Genomic DNA, 18575 nt, shown 5'->3' with positions numbered 1-18575 from the left:
GGCTCATCTACCGCCCCTGCTCGCCCCAGCCCCGGCCCGTGTCGCCCTGGAAGTGGCCCAAGAAGTCCTGCGAGATCACGCGCTTCGCGGACGTCTACTCCGACACGTACCACATCTCGCCCTTCTCCACCAAGGGCCTCAAGCAATAGGCGTTCCGCCTCCCCGGGCGGCGCGTCCACCACGCAATCGGGGCGCGGCGCCCTTCTTCTCCTTGCACTCCCCTTGTCCCCCCCCCCCCATGTCGCCCGCGCCGCTTTTCGTCGCTCGCGAGTCCGGCGCCATTTAATTGGTCCGTCCGGCGTTTGGAGACGAAGTTTGGAGAGCTTCTTAGGACCGCGGGGTGAAGGAGGCGGCGGCGACAGACACAGGGGAGGGGGTACATTCAGACGAGGACGAGCTTCGCGGCCTGGAGCGCGGCCGCGGAGAGCCAGTCGCAGGCGAGCTCGCGGCCCTCGGCCTGGCCCTGGTCGTTCCAGTGGGCCGTCACGGCGGCGAGGTCGTTGCCGAGGGCCTCGCGGATGTCCGTGTTCTTGAGCCAGTAGCAGTAGATGGACTCGTCGGGCACGGGCGGCACCGACCGCCGGAGGCCGTCGACGGCTTTGAGCCGCGCGGCCTGGACCGCGCCCTGGGCGTCGGCGGAGAATTTCGCGCGGAGCGTCGCCGCGTCGGCCTGCGCCGCGGCGCGGACCTCGGCCCGGTGGCTCGCCGCGTGGGCCATCGCGCGCGCGCCGTCGTCCGCGGACGGCTCGGACCACGCGCCGCCCTTCGGGTAGGGCCCGACGGCCGCGTCGAGGGTCTTGGGCGCCCAGGCGACGCCGAGGGCGTCCAGCGTGGGCTTCGGCAGGTGCTTCATGAAGTCCATGTTGCCGCTGTACGTCGTCGCGATCGTCGGCGTCCCCGCGAGGAGCGCCTCGAGGACGTTGAGGCCGTAGCCCTCGGAGCGGTGCAGGGACACGTAGCAGTCCGCGGCGCCCTTGAGGGACGCGAAGACGTCGTCGTCGAGGCGGTCGTCGATGGCCTGGATGTTCGGCCAGCCCGCGGCGAGCGCGTCGACGGCCGCCTTGTCGGCGGAGTCGCCGTGCGACTTCAACACGAGGCGCACCGTGTTGTCGTCCCGGGCGAAGGCCTTCTGGAACGCGGCGACGGCGCCCGCGGGGTTCTTGCGCTCGACGACGGAGCGGACGTCGTAGACGACGAGGAAGACGTACGTCGCGTCGTCCCAGCCCCAGCGGCCGCGGTCCGCGGCGCGGTCGCGGGGCGCGGGGTCGTCGTCGAGGGGCACGCCCACGGGCATGGCCTTGACGGGGATCATGGCCGTCACGGGGTCCGACGCCAGCGCGGACCGCACGGCGTCGGCCGTGAACTCGGACGTCGCCCAGATCTCGTCGTAGATCAGCGCGCCCGCGGCGAAGCGCTCCGGCAGCTTCTCGAGCTCGTAGGCCCAGTAGCCGACGTTGTAGCGCCGGCGCCACTGGCGCCAGGGGTAGGACGCGGCGACGTCGTGCGACATGTCCGCGTTCTGGACGACGACGTTGAAGCCGAAGCCCGGGGACCGCGTCGTCGGGATGCCGTGGTCGCGGAACGCGTACGCGGGCGTGTCCCGCAGCTTCACGGCCGCCGTCGGGATGTTCGATTGCAGGCCGCGGTAGAGGTAGCGCGAGCTCTCGGCGACGCCGAAGACGCCGTCGACGTAGCCCACGACGTTGACGCCGAAGTCGTCGACGGGCCCGTCCGCGGCGCATTCCTTGTCCTTGTTCGCGACGGCCGCGGCGCGCAGCCCCGCCTGCCAGAGGGCGTGGGCCGTGGAGTTCGAGGATGCGATGATGCCGCCGCAGCCCCGCCGGAGGTCCGCGGCCGCGCACGCGCGGCCGAGGACGACCTCGCAGCAGAAGGACGTCTCGTCGTCCGCTACCGGGCCTACGAGCTCGAGGGACCGGTGGCTCCGGCGCCGGCCCGCGCCGACGAGGCGCCGCACGGCCTCGCGCAGGGCCGGGCGCCGCGCGTCCTTGCGCTCGAGGACGTGGGCCGCGAGGAGGCTCCCGTAGTGGTAGAACCACGTCCGCGCGCCCTTGGCCGTGCGGAAGCGGCTCGTGTCGATGCCGAAGGCGTCCAACAAGAGGAGAGCCGCGTTGGGGAGCCAGCCGCCCTCGGAGCAGTCGTCGACGATGACGTCGTAGCGGTTTTCGAAGAGCCAGCGCCAGAGGGAGTTGGCAGGCGCCGTCGCGAAGGGGTTCGCGTCGAGGGCGAGGATCGCGTCGGCGAACGCGGGCTTGGGCGACGACGGCCCCGCCTTCGCGTGGCGGCCCTTGAAGCTGAGGGGGGCGTAGAGGTCGCGGGCCCAGAAGGGCGCCGGCGCGCCGTTGTCGAAGGCGTCGAGGCCGTACCGCGAGTGCTCGCGGTAGTAGGCCGAGTCGGCTACCGCCGCCGCGTAGCTCGCGAGCAGGGGCCGCAGGTTCGGCAGGTCGCCGAGGGAGTAGCGCGTCTGGTGGGGCGAGATGGCGTCGAAGTTGATGACGTCCGTGCTCACGCCCGAGAAGTGGAAGAAGACCAAGGGCGCGCCGCCGTAGGTCACGTCCGAGTCGGAGGTGTAGGCGATCTCGGCGCCGCGGTAGTGCAAATTCCAGTAGGCCGCGTTGTAGCGCGGGTCCACGAGCACCTTGTAGGTCTTCTCCGGGTAGAAGGACGGCACGAAGACGGCCCAGTTCTGGTCGAAGTGGAGGCCCGCCTCTAAATCGACGCCGCCCTGGTAGCGCAGCGTCTCGGCCCACCAGGCGAGGTAGTGGTCGAGCACGTCCGGGTAGGCGTTGGACAGGCCGAGGAAGCCGTAGTTGTAGACGCCCGCGCGCATGATCTGCAGGTCCGTCTGCCACTCGCCGTCGTCGGGCGTCTCGCGCGTCTCGTGCGGCGTCAGCACCTGGGCAGCACAAGGGTGATTCAACGTCGCTTCAACGTGAGTGTTCCGCGCGCGCGCGTTCCGGGAAAAGCATCCACGCTTCGAGACCGTTCCGAGAGATGATCGCCCGTCCAAAAATCAGCCGAAACGAGTGGAAAACGGCCGAGATATGAACCTTTGAAGTTGGGAATTTCGCTCTCTTGTGCTGCCCTGACTCAGCACGAAGGTCCGCTTCCGCAGCAAGAGCGCGACCTCGTCGAAGTCGGCGTAGAAGTGGATGTCCGGGTCGAAGTAGAGCACGCTCCGGTAGCCCCGGCCGAAGAGCATGCGGAAGACGTGGGGCTTGACGGCCGTGTTGAAGCACTTGAGGTCGTAGCGGAACGCCAATTCGCGCGCGTCGTAGGCCATGGTTTTGGTGACGTCGTCGAGGGACTCCAACCGGAGATCCGTCGCCGGGTAGCGCTCCTGGAGGGTTTTGAAGTCTTCCCGAATCTCGTCGACGACCGCGTCGCCGTCGTGCGGCGAGTCCGCGAGGAACCACGTGAGCCCGGGCAGGTGCTCGTTGTGGTCGAGCAGGGACGTGAGGAAGGGCCGCACGACGCCCCAGTTGTTGAAGGCGCTGATGGTGAAGGCCGCCGTGCCCTTCCAGAGTTCCTTCTCGTGGCGCCGCTTCGCGTCGCCGAGGGCCTTCGACGTCGCGGGGCCGTGGGTCTCGACGCAGCGCGCGTTGGCGCGGTCGGGCTTCGCGAGGTCGGCGCAGACGGCCGCGTCGACGCCCAGGTCAGCGCAGGCGCCGGCGCCGAGGTAGGCGAGCCAGCTCCCGAGGTCCGCGCACTCCTGGGCGGCGCGCAGCCCCGTCGGCCCGCGCGGCGTGTAGACGCTCACGGCGGCGTCGCCGCCGTGCGCCAGGAGCGCGAGGAGTCCGAGCAGGGCCATGGGTGTTGAGGGGTGGCGTGATGGCACGCCTTATTTTGGTAGCACCGAAATGTGCTTTGCTTTTTTGATGCCGGGATCCTGCCATGTTCCAAGAACGACAGGTTTTTCAGAGTGGATGCATGGAATGCAACATCATCCGTTTACCTGGCCTGCCACTAATGTAGCCTTAGACGAGGCTCGGGGTCGCGCCGCAAAATCGCTGCACCAGCCTCCGCGTGTCTTCTCTGCCAGACATAAAATATCATGCGCGACGCCGCGTCCTGAACCACCGCCACCCTTTGCGGTCGCCGCCTTTTTCTGGTCGCCGCCCTGTGGCGCGCGCCCTGGAAAAAAAACGAGAGCGGGGCGCCTCGGGGTCCGGATACGCGAAACGGCGAGTCAGCGAAATGAGATCCGCTGCGCGCACGCCACGAACACAAAGACTCACGCTCCCTCCTCCTCCCAGGTTCAAGACGATCCTCGCCCTCGCCCTGGCCTCGGCCGCCGCCACGGAGCTCACGCCCGAGACTTGGGACGACGCCGTCGACGGCAAGACGATCTTCGTCAAGTTCCTCGCGCCCTGGTGAGGGCACTGCAAGAAGATGAAGCCGGCCTGGGACGCCCTCATGGCCGACTACAAGGACCACCCCACGAAGCTCGTGGCGGACGTCGACTGCACCGCGGCGGGCAAGCCGCTGTGCGACTCCAACGGCGTCAAGGGCTTCCCGACGATCAAGTACGGCGACCCCGCGGACCTCCAGTCCTACGAGGGCGGCCGCGACGAGAAGGCGCTCAAGGCCTTCGCGGAGACGAAGCTCGTGGCCATGTGCTCCGTGAAGAACCAGGACCTCTGCTCCGAGGAGAAGAAGGCGGAGATCGCCAAGTTCATGGCCATGGAGGTCGGCGACCTCAACACCAAGATCGAGGAGCAGGAGGCCGAGCTCAAGAACATCGAGGCCGACTTCAAGAAGTCCGTCGAGGGCCTCCAGAAGCTCTACGAGGGCTACACCAAGGAGAAGGAGGAGAAGATGGCGGCGCTCAAGGACAGCGGCCTCGGCCTCATGAAGTCCGTCAAGGCCGCCAAGGCCAAGGCGGCCAAGGACGAGCTCTAAGCGGGCGCGAGCGCGGCTCGCGCCGCCTGGCTTCGATGAAGGTTGGTTCTCTCTGAGGCGGTTTTTCGCGCCGCGGACCGCGCGATCGAGCGCAACGCGGCGCGGCTCGTCCGGCCCGGGACCCGGCGGGCGGCGAGGCGGACGTTTCGGAGGCGCGCGGCGCGGGTTCATCCATCGGCGATTCATGACGGAGGCCCTGGACTGTTTCGGTCCTCGGCCGCCCGAACAAAGCGGAGCGGGGGCGGCGACCGCTCGGCCCGGCGGTGTTTTCATCTTCACGCGCCGGCCGAGCGCCGCCCCCCTCCGTCCCGATGGCCCCGCGCCCGCGCCTCCGAAGCGCCTTGCCCCCCTCGCCCCCCGCCACCCGCGGTCCCGGCCGACGAGCCGCGCGCCGTCACTTCAACTGCGCGCGCGAACCCGCGGCGACGACGACCCCGAACGAGAGACACCCGACCTTCCCCGAGGCCGCACGCGGCGCGAGCCGCGCGAGCCCATCTCCCTAATCCACGTATCGAGCGTCACGGGCGAGTCCGCGACGACCGGCGGAGCCGGCGCCGGCGCCGCTCATGATCGATATCATGTGCGCGCGGGCTGGCCGGCATCGGCACCGGGCCGAGCGTCGCGGATAGCGCGCGGCCGTCTCGGGCCACGAAGCGAACTCCAACTCGGGCCACGAAGCGAAAATTAGGGGGCCCTAGACGGCGTCGAGCTTCTTCGCGGCCGCGCCGAGGCTGTCGAGGCGCGCGCGCTTGACGTAGTCGAGGAACTCCGCGTAGTCGACCTTGCCGTCGCCGTCGCTGTCGGCCATCTCCAGAAAACGGTCGATGTCGCCGTCGTCGCCGTACTTGTTCGCGTCGATGCCCACGGTCGCCCGGACGCTCTCCGGCGTGATGTAGCCGAGGCCCTCGGAGTCGATGGCGTCGAAGGCCGCGTGGAGCGCGCGGTCGTCGATGTCCACGCGCCGGAGCACGGCCGCGGCGACGAACTCGTGGAAGCCCACCGTGTTCGAGCTGTCGACGTCCACCGCGTCGAAGAGCTGTTCGAGCTCCGCGGCGTCGACGCCCGCGCCGAGCGCCGACCGGAGCTCGTCGAGCGACAACACGCCGTTGCCGTCGACGTCGGCCCGGAGGAAGTCGTCGCGCAGCTCCAGGAGCTTGTCCGGCGCGAGCTGGGAAGCGACGACCTCGACGACCAATTTCGTGAACGCGTTGAGCTCCCGGAACGTCCGGAGGCTCTCCAAGAGAGGCGAGGGAGGAGGCACCCCAAAGACGTGCTCGTGGATGGGCTGGACGTACTCGCTCAGGCCGCTCAGCGTCTCCAGGGCGATGCTCTCGATGGAGTTCGCCTCCGCGAGAAACGGGTGCGCGAGCGCCTGCGCCGGCGTCAGCCGCTTGTCGACGTCGCGCTCCAGGAGCTTGGCCACGAAGTCCACGGCGGTCTCGGACACGCCGCCGAAGAGCTCCTCGGGGAAGCTCAGCGGCAGCGACTTGACGCGCTTCAGGATCTCCCGGTCCGTCGACCCCCAGAACCTGGGCAGCAAAAGGGTGCGAAATTCCCAACTTCAAAGGCTCCGATCTCGGCCGTTTTCCGCTCGTTTCGGCTGATTTCTGGACGAGCGATCACTTCTCGGAGCGCTCTCGAAGCGCGGGTGCTGTTTCCGAAACGCGCGCGCGCGGAACACTCACGTTGAAGCGACGTTGAATCACCCTTTTGCCGCCCTGCCCAGAACGGCGGCGCGCCGCAGAGGAGCATGTACGCGATGACGCCCAAGCTCCAGAGGTCGCAGCGCCGGTCGTAGTCGCCGCCCAGAATCTCCGGCGCGCAGTAGTAGGCCGAACCCACGCGGTCGTGGAACTCGTTGCGCTTCCCGTTGAGCACCTTTTCTTTCGTCAAAAACCGGAGCGACGACGCGGACGCGGCCGGCGGCGCGCGCGCGGGCGCCGCGGCGCCGAAGACCTTGGCGAGCCCGAAGTCCACCAACTTCAGATGCGCGCCGCCGTCGACGTCCTCCGTGTCGAAGAGCCAGTTCTCGAGCTTGATGTCGCGGTGGCAGACGCCGCGGTCGTGCATGTAGCGGATGCAGCCGACCATCATCGTCACCAACTGCGCGACGCGCCGCTCGGAGATGGCGCCCGCGGGCTTGCCCGGCTCCGCGCGCCGGTCGAGGACGTCGAAGAGCTCGCCGCCCTTGCAGAGCTCGAGCACGAGGTAGCAGCGCCGCCGCTCCGAGTAGAAGACCTCGCGGAGGCGGCAGATGTGCGGGTGGTCGAGCGCGCGCATGGCGTTGACCTCCTCGTGGAGCTGGGCCATGCCCGTGGAGCTCAGACGGCCGAGCTCGAGCTGCTTGCACGCGAAGACCTCGCCGTCGACGCGCCGCGTCACCTTGAAGACGACGCCGTAGCCGCCCTTGCCCAGCACCTCGTCCGTGGCCTCGTAGACGTCCTCGAAGAGCCGCGGGTCCTCGGGGCCGTGCTCCAGCACGCAGTTCTCCAGGAGGTGGCTCAGGTGCCGCGCGCGCCAGCGCGCGTAGCGCCGCGACGTCTCGAGCGGCGCCGTCAGGGGCCGCCCGCCGAGCAGCCGCAGGATCTCGAGGTGCAGCGCCGCCCGCTGGAAGCAGCGCGCCGCCGCGCCCCGGTTCCGGTCGCTCGCCGCCTCCTCGGCGGCGGCGAGGAGCGCGCGGCTCGTCGACTCGAGCAGGCCCCGCGCGCCGAGCGGCAGCGAGTCCTCGGCGTTCGCGGCGGCCGACGCGGCCGCCGCGCCCCGCGGCAGGATGTAGCGGTCGAGCTTGCCGCGCTCGTCCTCGGCGTGCTCCAGGTCCATGGTCGACGCGCTCGACTCCGAGCCCCGGGACCGCTGCGTCCGCGGGCTCGCGACGGCGTCGACGTCCAACGCGCCGCCGCCGCCGAGGCAGCTCATGCCGCCGCAGAAGAGCACGAAGTCCCCGAAGGCGCTGCTCCAGACGACGTCGTCGTCCAGGCCCCCCTCCCGGCCGCCGACGACCAAATCCACGGCCTCGGGCGCCGTCTCCGCCGTGCAGTCCGTCGACGCCGTCCCGTCGGACTCGCGGCGGCCCGCGCGCGGCGACAGGCACATGGGCGTCGCCTGGTACTGCGACGACTCCTCGAGCTCCTCGAGGGCCGACCGCAGGCGCTCCGTGAACATCACGAGCCCCCGCGCGGCCGCCGCGTCGATGGTCGCGGGCAGGTGGCGGCACCGCGACTCGCAGCTCTTGAGCGCGCACTTCAGCGCGCACTTGGCGAGGACGCAGCGCTGCTCGAGGGTGCCGTCGACGCCCGCGAGCTCGAGGGCGAAGACCTCGGGGTCGTCCTTGGCGAAGAGCAGCTCCGACGCCCGCTGGATGTAGAGCGGCACGTTGGGCGTCAGGGCCTCGGACAGGCCCTTGGAGTCGACCTCCAAAGCCGCGAGCATGGTCTCGAGGCCGTCGGGCTCCTCGGGCGGCGGCGGCGGCGGCGCCTCCTCCGGCGGCGGCGGCGGCGCCATGTCCACGTCCTCCGGGAGCGCAATATCCGGGCGAACTTCCATCGCGGCTGCTCCTGTTTTGCGATTTAGTGAGCTGCAAGTGGGTGTTGTTTACTTTTTGGGCAGCAGCACGATGCGGGACGATGCCATGGTTTTGGATCTCCGAAATGACACCACTGTCTTCTTCTGTGAAGCGCTGGAGATGGGCGACGACGTCGCCGCAAAAAAATATCTCGACGGAAAGGACGCGGCGGTCCGGGAGTTCGGAGAGGAACAAGTGCAGGCGCAGCTGGACGACCATTTGTATACCGCAATCGATGGCGCAATTGGGATTCCTAACCTCTCGGTCATTCGGCTGCTGCTCGACGCCGGCGCGAGCGGTGGGTGCTTCGGCCCGCCTCTTTTAAATGTTCCCTATTGTGGCTTTGATCAAAGTCCAGCTCTCGCATCACTGCTCGTCGACCGCGGCGCGGACGTCAACGTTCGCGACGGAAATGGCAGGACGTCGCTTATGCGTTGCTGCCCTGCACCTGATACCCGTGAATCGGCTATTCCCTACTGCTGGTCCAAGGCGCTTGACATGGTCCGCGTCCTGCTCGCGCGAGGCGCGGACGCGGCTCTCGTCGACAACGAGGGTCACAACGCAGAGGATCTACACCGGAGCGGCATGCGATCTACACCTATGATGTTCACGTCCGCGAGCGCCGTTCTCAGTTTTCAGCGGATCGAAAAGCTGCTCGTCTTCGTGAGGCTCGCGGGCGGCGCTAGCGCGTACCTGAAAGCGCCGCGCGTGGAGCTCGCGCGGCTCCGGCTCCTCGTCGCGCGCGGCCGCGCGCAGCCACCGTCCTTCGCGTCGCCCAAGAACGTCGCCGTCCTCGCGAGGCTCTTCGGCTGCGCCCCCGAGGGGAAGCGGTTCCGGCCGCTCCCGAAGGAGTTATTCTGGCACGTGCTCACCTACTGGCGGACGACCCGCGACGACGAGCTGGACTACACTGCGGAGTGGCCAGGAGGCCCTGAGCTGGAGAATGCTGGTTTCTAAGTCTTCACTTTTTTCTAGGAGCTGCAAGTTTTGTTCAAGTATTTGTTCAAGTTGCAATTTGTATTTTTGCAGCCCGCGAGCATGGACATCATGGCGTATGAGTTGAGGGAGTTTATCTACCAGCGTAGCTCGGCCATCCTGGCTAGAAACGATGCGACTGCCCTGAAACAATACCTCGACGGGAAGGACGCGGCGGTCGAAGAGCATGGGGAGTTTTCGGTGAGCTGGCATCTCAGGGGCTTGCTGAGCGATTTTATTGTACGCAGCAAGGTCGGGCGCTCTAGAGCTGAGTGCGTTAAGCTTCTTCTGCGCGCTGGTGCACAGCCTTTACAAAATCACCTCTTCATGTGCCGTGATCCTGCGATTATGGCGACGCTCCTCGCTCACGAGCCGCACATGGTCAACGCTCGTTTAGCCGGGAATACCGTCGTCATGGAGGCTTGTTGTGTCGGTCCGACGGAATTACACTCCCACGGCTGGTCCGGCGCTCTCAGCATGGTCCGACTGCTACTCGCCCGCGGCGCCGACCCCGCACTCTTGAACGACGACGGCGACGACGCCGAGCACTTCGCTCGGACGCGCTTCTGGGAGTGTCCGACGGAGCTGAGCGACGATGACACACAGGCGTTCCTCAGACTCAAGGATCTACTCGTCGGCGTGAGGAGGGCGGGCGGCGCAACGGAGTTCCTGAAAGCGCCGCGCGTGGAGCTCGCGCGGCTCCGGCTCCTCGTCGCGCGCGGCCGCGCGCAGCCGCCATCCTTCGCGTCGCCCAAGAACGTCGCCGTCCTCGCGAGGCTCTTCGGCTGCGCCCCCGAGGGGAAGCGGTTCCGCCCGCTCCCGAAGGAGATCTTCTGGCACGTGCTCACCTACTGGCGGACGACCCGCGACGACGAGCTGGACTACACTGCGGCGTGGCCCGAAGACTAACTACCGTGTCTTCTTCTTCGCGCGGCGGCACGCCACCAGGAGCGGGTCGCCGTCGTCGAGCGCCGCGTAGGCGACGGGCTTGCCGAGGCCGGGCGTCTCGTCGAAGAAGGGCCGGTCCGGGCTGTGCCAGTAGACCCGGCGCAGCGCGCCGCAGTCGACGCCCGCGAGGGCGACGGCGGCGGCGGCGCCGCCGAGGTCGTCGAGGACGTCGCCGAGGCGGAAGCGCGCGCGGAGCCGGCCGACTAACAGTCGCCAGTAGCGGTCGAGGCTGCCGCCCGCGAGGAACCGCTCGTGGACGGCGCCCGCCGCCGCCGCCAGCGCCGCCTCGCCCGCGTCGAGGGCGTCGAGGGCCGCGCCGGCGGACTTTTCGTCGAGCGCCGCGTGCGTCTCGCCGTCGCGGAGCCCGGGGTAGTACCACTCGACGGCGGACCCGTCCCAGAGCGCGACGGCGCCCCCGAGGGGCCAGAGCAGGTTCAGGTTCCGCGAGTAGGAGCCGCCCATGGTCCCCGGCAGGTTCAGGTAGCGGCGCCACCTGGAGAACTCGGACGCGTTCACGAAACCGCCCGTCGGCGCCGGGATCTTTCCCGTCGACAGGTCGACCATCGCCTTCGTGTAGGGGAACTCGCGGGCGCAGGCCTTCGCGTCGGGCGCGTCGAGGCCGTGGGTCACGCGCACGTCGTAGCGGTCCGGGTGTTGCGCCGTGAGCGTCAGCGCCGCGACGCGCGCGACGTTGCCCGGTCCGCACGCCGACCGCACGCTTCCGCGCCAGAAGAGCCGCGGGTCCCGGTCGTCCCAGGCGGGGATCGCCGCCCGCCATGTCGCGACGCGCGCGTCCCACTCGTCGACGTGGGCGAAGTAGGGGTTCGGGATGAGCACGCCCGTCTGGTTGAAGCCTCCTTGCTTCGCGATCGCGAGGCACGGCACGCGGCGGCCGACGCGCCTGCAGTGCGCGCCCGTCGCGGCGACGTCCCAGGTCGCGACGAAGTTGGGGAAGGGCTCGCGCCTGAGCATGGAGAGGATCGTCGAGAAGAGGTAGTGGGGCTTGTGCTTGATCTTCGAGTCGTGCGCGTCGGAGACGTAGAGCGTATTCTCGACGACCGCGAAGAACGACGCGTCGCGGGCGAAGATCTCCGCGGCGCGGCTCGCCGCGGCGTCCGCGGACGGCACGGCGTCGTAGGCGCGCAGCGACCGGTCGAGCTCGAGCTCGACGCGCCGCCAGGCGTCGCCCGCGGCGAAGGAGGCGCCGTGGAGCCGCGCGAGCTCCTCCTGCGGCCGCCACGCGCCGCGCGCCGCGGCGAGGAGCGCGAGCAGGCGCAGCGCCATGTTAGATGTCGTGTGGCAGCTCTACGGCGCGTCGCTGGCTGCGTGTAAGGCGCGCAAATAGGCAAGGTCGCACGGCTCCATTTATTAAAGCAGATCGGGGTTAATTTTGACCCCTCGAGCTATGGGAGCTATTGGCACTTTTTTTTTTACTTTTTTTTTTCAAAAAAAGTGAAAAAAAAAAGTGACCATAGCTCGGGGGGTCAAAATTAACCCCGGGTTGCTTTACCCGGCAAGACGCGGGCAAGAAGCTTATGGCGGCGCGGAACAGAGGCCACTAGAGACCGTTAACCCACGCGCCGCACACCAAAAAACACCATGCTCGCGTCCGGGACGCCCTTCTTCCAGGAGTTCCACTGCGTTCTCCAGGACGACGCGTTGGGGTTGCTCATCAAGCCCATGAACGACATCCCCGTGGTCCGGGGCCTGAAGCCCGGCGCCGACGGCATGCCGGGCGCGGCCGAGCGCGCGGGCGTCACCGTCGGGAGCATCCTCGTCGCCGTCAACGGCCGCGAGACGCTCCGCGAGGGCTTCAAGGCGACGATGCTCGCGGCGAAGACCGCGAGCCGCCCCGTGACCCTGGGCTTCCGGCGCCTCCACGCGGTCACGGAGCCCGTACCGGAGCAGGGCCCGCGGCCCGCGCGACGCTACTGGCAGGGCTACCTCTTCGCGCGCTTCGCGGCCGCGCGGAGCTGGACGGGCCGCTTCTACGTCCTCCGCGAGGACGGCGAGCTGCGGGCCTACCCGGGCAAGGACCTCGTGGACGGCGGCCACGTGGAAGACTTGAGAGTCGTCCACGCGCCCCTGCGGGCGTCGGCGGAGGACGTCGCGGCGGCCGCGCGGACCGTGGGCGACTTGGGCGACGACGGCCGCGGGAGCCTGGACCCGCGCGCGTTCGCGGCGCCCGTCGTCGACGGCGACGTCGGCGCCGCGCGCGACGGGCCGAGCGACGCGACGCGCTGGGCCTTCTTCCGCGGCGAGACGCCCGAGGCGCGCCTGGACTGGATCGCGGCGCTGACGACCTTGGCCGTCGCGTTCGAGGAGAAGGGCGACGACGACGGGTCGTCCGCGGACGCGGGCGCGACGACGGTGGCCGTTGGATTAGCATCCGCCAAGCGCGAGGTCGCGCGCCAGGGCTACCTCTGGGTCAAGGCCGTCAAGGGCGACGAGGACGACGACGAGGAGACGCGCGGCGTCGGGGAACTGGTGGCCGCGGCGACGGCCGCGGCGACGCTCGAGGTGTCCCAGCGCCTCGCGCCCTGGCGCCGGCGCTGGTTCGTGCTCTCCGAGGCCGGCGAGCTGCTCTGGTACGTGTCGCCGCCCGCCGACGACGGCGAGGTGCCCACGGGCCGCTTCGCGTCGCTCGAGGACGCGACGGTCGCGCTCGCCGCGGTCGCGGACAGGGCGACGCTCGAGGGCGTCGACCCGTCCGAGGCCGCGCACCGGCGGCGGCGCTTCGAGTTCTCCGTGCGCGAGGCGCGGGGCGAGCGCCGCACCGTGAAGCTCACGGCGCTGTCGGCCCACGAGGGCAAGCAGTGGGTCGCCGCGCTCGAAGCCGCGGCCGCGCTGAAAGTCGAGCCGTTGCCGGTCGTCGACGACGGCGGCGACGACGACGCGGCGGGTCCGACGACCGAGGAGCCCTGCGACGAGGAGCCCGTCGAGAAGCCGCGGCCGCCGAGCCGGAGCCCGTCGGAGCGGCCCACGGAGAAGCCGCGCGAGGTCTCGGACGAGAAGGACCGCGAGGCGCGGCTCATCGCGTTGTCGGCGAACCCGGGCGTCGTGCTCAAGCTGCCCGAGGCGGCCTACGGCCTGCTCGTGCCCCGGGGCAGCGGCGGCGGCGGCGTGGACCGCGGCGCGTTCACGGCGCTCGCGGGCCAGCGGCTCGTCCCGCTTTGCGACTGCTACGTCGCGGACCTCGTCTACGACGCGCTGCTCGCGTCCCAGGCCGCGGGCGGCGCGCGCGACTCGCCGCAGACCGTGGCGCAGAACACGGGCCTGACGAAGGTGCTGTCGCTGGGGAAGACGGAGAGCCCCCGCGGCGACGTCGACGAGGACTTCCTCGGGAAGAACCTGTTGGGCAAGATCGGCGGGCTCAAGGCCTACACGTCGGCGAAGAAGGGGCTCACGCGGGCCGCCGCCGACGCCGGCGCCGTCGTCTCCGAGCTGCTCTACGAGGCGCAGGCGAAGGGGCTGAAGTCGTCGCGCGACGCGGCCGCGAAACGCGCGTCGGCGAACGTGCAGACGAGCCGGCGGGCCGCGGAGCCCATCCAGGGCACGTCGAGCCTGCTGGGCTACGACGCCTTCCGGCGCTACTGCGACGGCGCGCGCGAGTCCTTCGGGGCCGTGCCCGGCGTCGAGCGCGACGCGTGGGACGATCTGCGCGTGAAGTTGGGTTTGGACAAATACGAGATGCTCGCGCTCCGCGAGGACTACGCGACGGACGTGCTCGACGAGGGCGAGTGCTTCCTCGAGGCGCCGGACCCGAACGACGCCTATGTGTCGCCCGTGGCGGGGGAGCCCAAGCGGCCGGAGCGCGAGGGGAGCAAGGGAGCTCACCGCGGCGGCGTGCTCTACCTCACGAACCGCCACTTGCTGCTCCACCGGCCCCAGGACGCGACGGTGCGCCTCATCCCGCTGGACTTCGTGGAGTCGGCGTCGCCGGCGGAGCGCGGCGAGGCGGCGTTCGTGCTGAAGAAGGCCGAGGTGCACACGATCCGGCTGGGCGCAAAGTCGAAGGACGAGGAGGAGCCCGAGGACACGCTGTCGCCGCTGGGCGCCTACCCCGGCGGCGGCCGCATCTTCGGCAACGACAGCACCTTCCACCAGCCCCTGCTGAGTCTCGAGGCGCTCCGCGAGGCCGACGGGCCGCCGCTGCCCGAGGCCAGGCGCCACGAGGCCGACGCCGACGGCTCCGACGTCGAGGACGCGGTCGCGCTGGGCTTGGAGGACCGGCCGCGGAAGGCGCGGCGGCGGCCGTCGTCCAACGGCCACCCCGACGACGAGGGCCAGCGCTACGAGTGCGCGCGCGCGTCCGAGTACGCCGTGTTCCTACCGCGGCTCCGCAGGGACCGGAGGAAGCGCGACCGCGAGCATCTGTGGCTCGAGTCCGTCGTCGAGCTCGTCGCCGCGGTGCGCTTCGACCGGGCCGTCGCGGCGCGCGACGGTGCCGCTTTGAGGGACTACGCGCCGCCGGGGTTCGTGTTGGCGCCCGCGTACTCCGCGGACGTTGCTCTGCTGGTCCGCGACGACGCGCGCCGGTTCCCGTCCCAGGGCCCCCTCTTCGAGGCGCGGCGGCGGCCCGGCGGTCTGTGGGCCGCGGCGAACGTGCTCCGACGGGCGGCGCTGCTCAAGGCCTGCCGGCGGTTGCCCAAGGGCCTCGCGTTCTTCTCCGCCGCGCGGCGCGAGCGCGAGCCGTCGAAGCCCCTCGCGGACTACCTCGTCGGCGAGGGCGTCTTCCTGCGGCGCGACGCGAGCGTGGACGACGGCTGCTGCGCGCGCATGGAGGACCGGTCCTGGCTGCGGGGGCTGCTCGTCTTCGCGGCGCGGTCCGACGACCTCGATCGGCGGTGGGCCAAGGAGGTGCGGTCCTTCGCGCCGGCGCGCTTCCGCGACGAGTGGCACGTCTTCTGGGCCCACGTGGACCCCATCTGGGACGGCTTCTACGACACGGCCGTGTCGCTGCGGCGCTGGGACCGGCCCGCGGCGTCGGGCGGGCTCTGCGGGGGCCTGCTGCTCGTCGCGTACGCGGACGCGCTGGCCTGGCTCCCCTGCCTGCTGGCCCTGGCCTACGCGGCCTTCGTCGTCTTCTACGGCGCGGCCGTCGAGGCGGAGCGGGGCAAGCGCCGGGCGCACAAGCGGCGCGTCGGCGTCGACAGGCGCGAGGCCAGGGGCGCCGGCAAGGACGACGAGCCGGGCGTCATCGCGAACCTCGCGCGGCGCCTGTCGCTGCCGTCGACGCCGGCGAAGCCCGGCGGCTCGTTGCCGCCCGAGGCGCCGGCGGACGACGGGCTGTTGGGCGACCAGCCGTCCGTGGACCGGTCGCCCGCGAAGTCGCAGCTGCAACATCTCGCGCACGAGTTCGGCGTCTTCGGCCAGCTCCGCGAGCTGCGCCAGGGCCTCGGCAAGGCCCAGGCGAAGCTCCACGAGTACAACACCTACCTCCTCCAGTGCCGCGCGCTCCACCGCTGGGCGGACCCGGACCGCACGTGGCTCTTCGTCGCGGGCCTGTTGTTGTTCGCGGTGACGGCCGCGGTCCTCCCGCTCAACTACTTGTTCGCCCTGTTCGTGCTCTACTTCTTCTCGCCGCCCCTCTTCAAGACGCGCGGCGTGTCGCGGGCGACGCAGGACGAGTACTTCGAGCACATGCCCGTGCTGAGCCGGACGCACGGCAACGTCCACGTCGCGGCGCTCCGGAAGCGCGCGGACCACCGGCCCCACGCGAGCCCGCTCCTGCGGGCGCTGCGGCGGCGGGGCGGGAAGTAATTTTCAGTGGTGTCGTTATTTACAAGTGTAGAAGTGTCCGGCCTCGACCTACTGGTAGTTCGGCCGGTCGCGGATCGCGTTCACGGCCGCGGGGTCCGCGCCGCTCTCGAGCGCGAGCGCGATGAGGTCGTCGATCTTCGAGTGCAGGGCGTTGGTCGTCCGGACCTGGTAGCCCAACGTCTCCTGCGCGTCCTCCTTCTCCTCCAGCGCTTCCTTCTTCTCCTCGATGGCCGCGACCTTCTCCGACTTGACGTGCGCGAGGTGCGCCGTCGTCTCCGCGTCGTGCGCTTCTCCAAGGCGCGAGCGTTTGTGGCGGTGCTGCACGTCTTCGTCGACGCCATCCGTGAGATCGACCGCGGCGTCGTCGTCGTCTCGAGCGTGCGTTTCGAGGCGTGCCACTTTGGCTTTGAGCTCCGCGAGTTCGGACCAGATGGTCTTGACGGCTGCCGTAGAGAGCGTCTCCACGGCGGCGAGCCCATGACCGTGGAGCGGCGGCGGGGGCGCGGCGGCCACGACGACGGGCGCGACCGCCGGCTTGAGCCACCGCGACTGCATGGCTCGGAGCTTCGCGTCGCCGCGCGGAGTCCCGACTGGGACCTCCGCGGTCATGGGCTCGCCGCCGTCGCGCCGGAATGCGGCATCCATCAAAGCGCGTTCGACCGCGGGACCGTCCAGGGTCTCCGTCGACGATTCCGCGAGCGCCGACGCGGCGGCCGTCGCGGGCATACGGTTCACGTTGGACCGCGACGCCTGCTTCTCCAAGGCGCGGCGCCAGATCTCGGCGCCGACGACGCCCTCCCCGCCCTTCAGCAACGCCTCGGAGAGCGACGGGATTTCGCCCGCGTCGCGCTTGGCCTTGAGATCATGAACGAACTCGCGGAACTTGATCCGCTCCTCTTTGCCGAGCTGATGCACGACGTCCTGAAGAAGTTGTTGTAGGTTCAGACGTGTAGACGCCATTATCCGAGCGAAATGGACGCAAGTCTTCACGCCCGTCGCGCGACACAGATATCCTCGAGGATATCCGGATGGGGGCGTTCCTCGTAAATGTGCTTATTCGAGGCGAAGCCGGGTTCATCGAGGCCTTCATCGAAGCCTCATCGAGGCAGAAGGCGTCGGACTCCGAGGCCTCGTCCGGAGAAGTCCACAGCTACAAACTCTAATGCAACCACCAGTTCGCCCCCAGCCAGATGGCCGCGGCCATCGGGCCCATGGGCCCGATGTGGTCCACGGCGCCCACGAGCACGAGCGTCGGGCCACCGATGACCGCCGCGCGCCAGTAGGGCATCCACCGCGGCGGCCGCCGCGGCGACGGGTTCCGCGACACGACGGCCGCGTCGCTGCCCGCGGGCACCTCGACGACGACGTCGGCGAAGGCCTCCATGTTCCCGTAGACGTGGTTCCGCACGGGGTTCAACGGGTGCACGTAGCTCGGCCGCAGCGGGCGGTACTTGGGCATGTACGGCGGCGCGTGCGCCACGTGCTTGTACACGACGACGTGGACGTTGTCCGGCCGCCCGTGGCGCAGGTACTCCGACTCCAACAGTTCGATCAGGATCGCCTTGGGAAAGAGCCGCCGGCGCTTGAGGAGACCCGCGAAGACGACGCCGGATGACGTCCACTGCGCGCAATTTCCAGCCGTCCACCGCGCGCGGCGCACGTCGCCGACGACGCGGCGGCCCCGGGCCAGCAGGTCGTCGGCGTCGCCGCCGTCGTCGCCGCGCGAGAGGAACTCCGTGGACCGCCGCACGCCGTCGAGGCCCCGGCGGAGCGCGTCGCCGAACGGCGGCGGCACCTGGTCCGCGAGCGCGCCGAGGCGCGCCTCCACGAGCTGGAAGCGCGCGGCCCCGACATCGATCTTCGTGCGCACGTCCAGGGCTTCGAAGAACGCGTGCATGGCGTCGATCGCGCCCGGCGAACACCGCTCGACCCGCAGGCCGACGAAGTCGCGGTTGTACGCGCCGCCCTGCTGCGCGTAGGTCTCCCAGCCGCGCGTGCCGTAGACGTAGTCCGACGGGTCGACGAAGTTGACCATGTCCGCGCCCTCGACGCCGCCGAGGATGTTCATAACGCGCTGCGCGCCGTCGCTCGTGGTATAGCGCACGGCGACGTGGCCGTAGCGGAGCAGGCCCGCGTGCACGGCCTCGCTAAACGGCGTCGACACGTCCGTGAGGTGCTCGGTGAGCAGCACCTCGAGGTCCGGCGGCCGCCCGACGCCGAGCGCGTCGTCGACGGCGCCGAGCACGGCGCCCTTGTTGGAGATGGGCGTGCCGTTCCTCGCGCCGAAGTCGCTGCTGATGCAGCGCGGCCAGGCGTGGCGGCGCGTGAGCGCGACGCGCGCACAGCGGCGCGCGAGGAGCATGTGCTTTGGTGAATGTTCGATGTGAATGGATCGGCCCGTGGAGCA

The 18575-nt window shown here is 69.9% G+C and overlaps 6 protein-coding genes across 6 annotated transcripts; 2 read left to right on the top strand and 4 right to left on the bottom strand.

The window, feature by feature from the left end:
* Positions 1–317: 317 nt before the first annotated feature.
* Positions 318–3829, bottom strand: AURANDRAFT_71650 (hypothetical protein; the record flags this gene model as incomplete). Its single annotated transcript, XM_009038704.1, has 2 exons — positions 318–2914; positions 3116–3829. The coding sequence occupies 2 exons, from the start codon at positions 3827–3829 to the stop codon at positions 383–385; spliced, it is 3246 nt and encodes a 1081-aa protein (XP_009036952.1).
* Positions 3830–4215: 386 nt separating this feature from the next.
* On the top strand, positions 4216–4920 carry Trx4 (hypothetical protein; the record flags this gene model as incomplete). The annotated part of the gene is made up of 1 exon (XM_009038826.1): positions 4216–4920. One exon carries the CDS (start codon positions 4216–4218, stop codon positions 4918–4920), a length of 705 nt encoding a protein of 234 aa, XP_009037074.1.
* Positions 4921–5614: 694 nt separating this feature from the next.
* On the bottom strand, positions 5615–8463 carry K1 (putative calcium dependent protein kinase; the record flags this gene model as incomplete). The annotated part of the gene is made up of 2 exons (XM_009038703.1): positions 5615–6449; positions 6650–8463. The coding sequence occupies 2 exons, from the start codon at positions 8461–8463 to the stop codon at positions 5615–5617; spliced, it is 2649 nt and encodes an 882-aa protein (XP_009036951.1).
* A 1903-nt stretch (positions 8464–10366) lies between these two features.
* Positions 10367–11689, bottom strand: AURANDRAFT_64218 (expressed protein; the record flags this gene model as incomplete). Its single annotated transcript, XM_009038702.1, has 1 exon — positions 10367–11689. One exon carries the CDS (start codon positions 11687–11689, stop codon positions 10367–10369), a length of 1323 nt encoding a protein of 440 aa, XP_009036950.1.
* A 242-nt stretch (positions 11690–11931) lies between these two features.
* Positions 11932–16182, top strand: AURANDRAFT_71648 (expressed protein; the record flags this gene model as incomplete). Its single annotated transcript, XM_009038827.1, has 1 exon — positions 11932–16182. One exon carries the CDS (start codon positions 12005–12007, stop codon positions 16166–16168), a length of 4164 nt encoding a protein of 1387 aa, XP_009037075.1.
* A 1145-nt stretch (positions 16183–17327) lies between these two features.
* AURANDRAFT_64216 (hypothetical protein) lies at positions 17328–18530 on the bottom strand (the record flags this gene model as incomplete). Its single annotated transcript, XM_009038701.1, has 1 exon — positions 17328–18530. The coding sequence occupies one exon, from the start codon at positions 18528–18530 to the stop codon at positions 17328–17330; it is 1203 nt and encodes a 400-aa protein (XP_009036949.1).
* Between the last annotated feature and the right edge of the window lie 45 nt (positions 18531–18575).

Source organism: Aureococcus anophagefferens, assembly GCF_000186865.1.
Source record: "Aureococcus anophagefferens unplaced genomic scaffold AURANscaffold_9, whole genome shotgun sequence".
NCBI lineage: Eukaryota > Pelagophyceae > Pelagomonadales > Pelagomonadaceae > Aureococcus > Aureococcus anophagefferens.
Note: the sequence above shows the minus strand (reverse complement) of the source record. Positions and strands in the feature narration are given on the sequence as shown.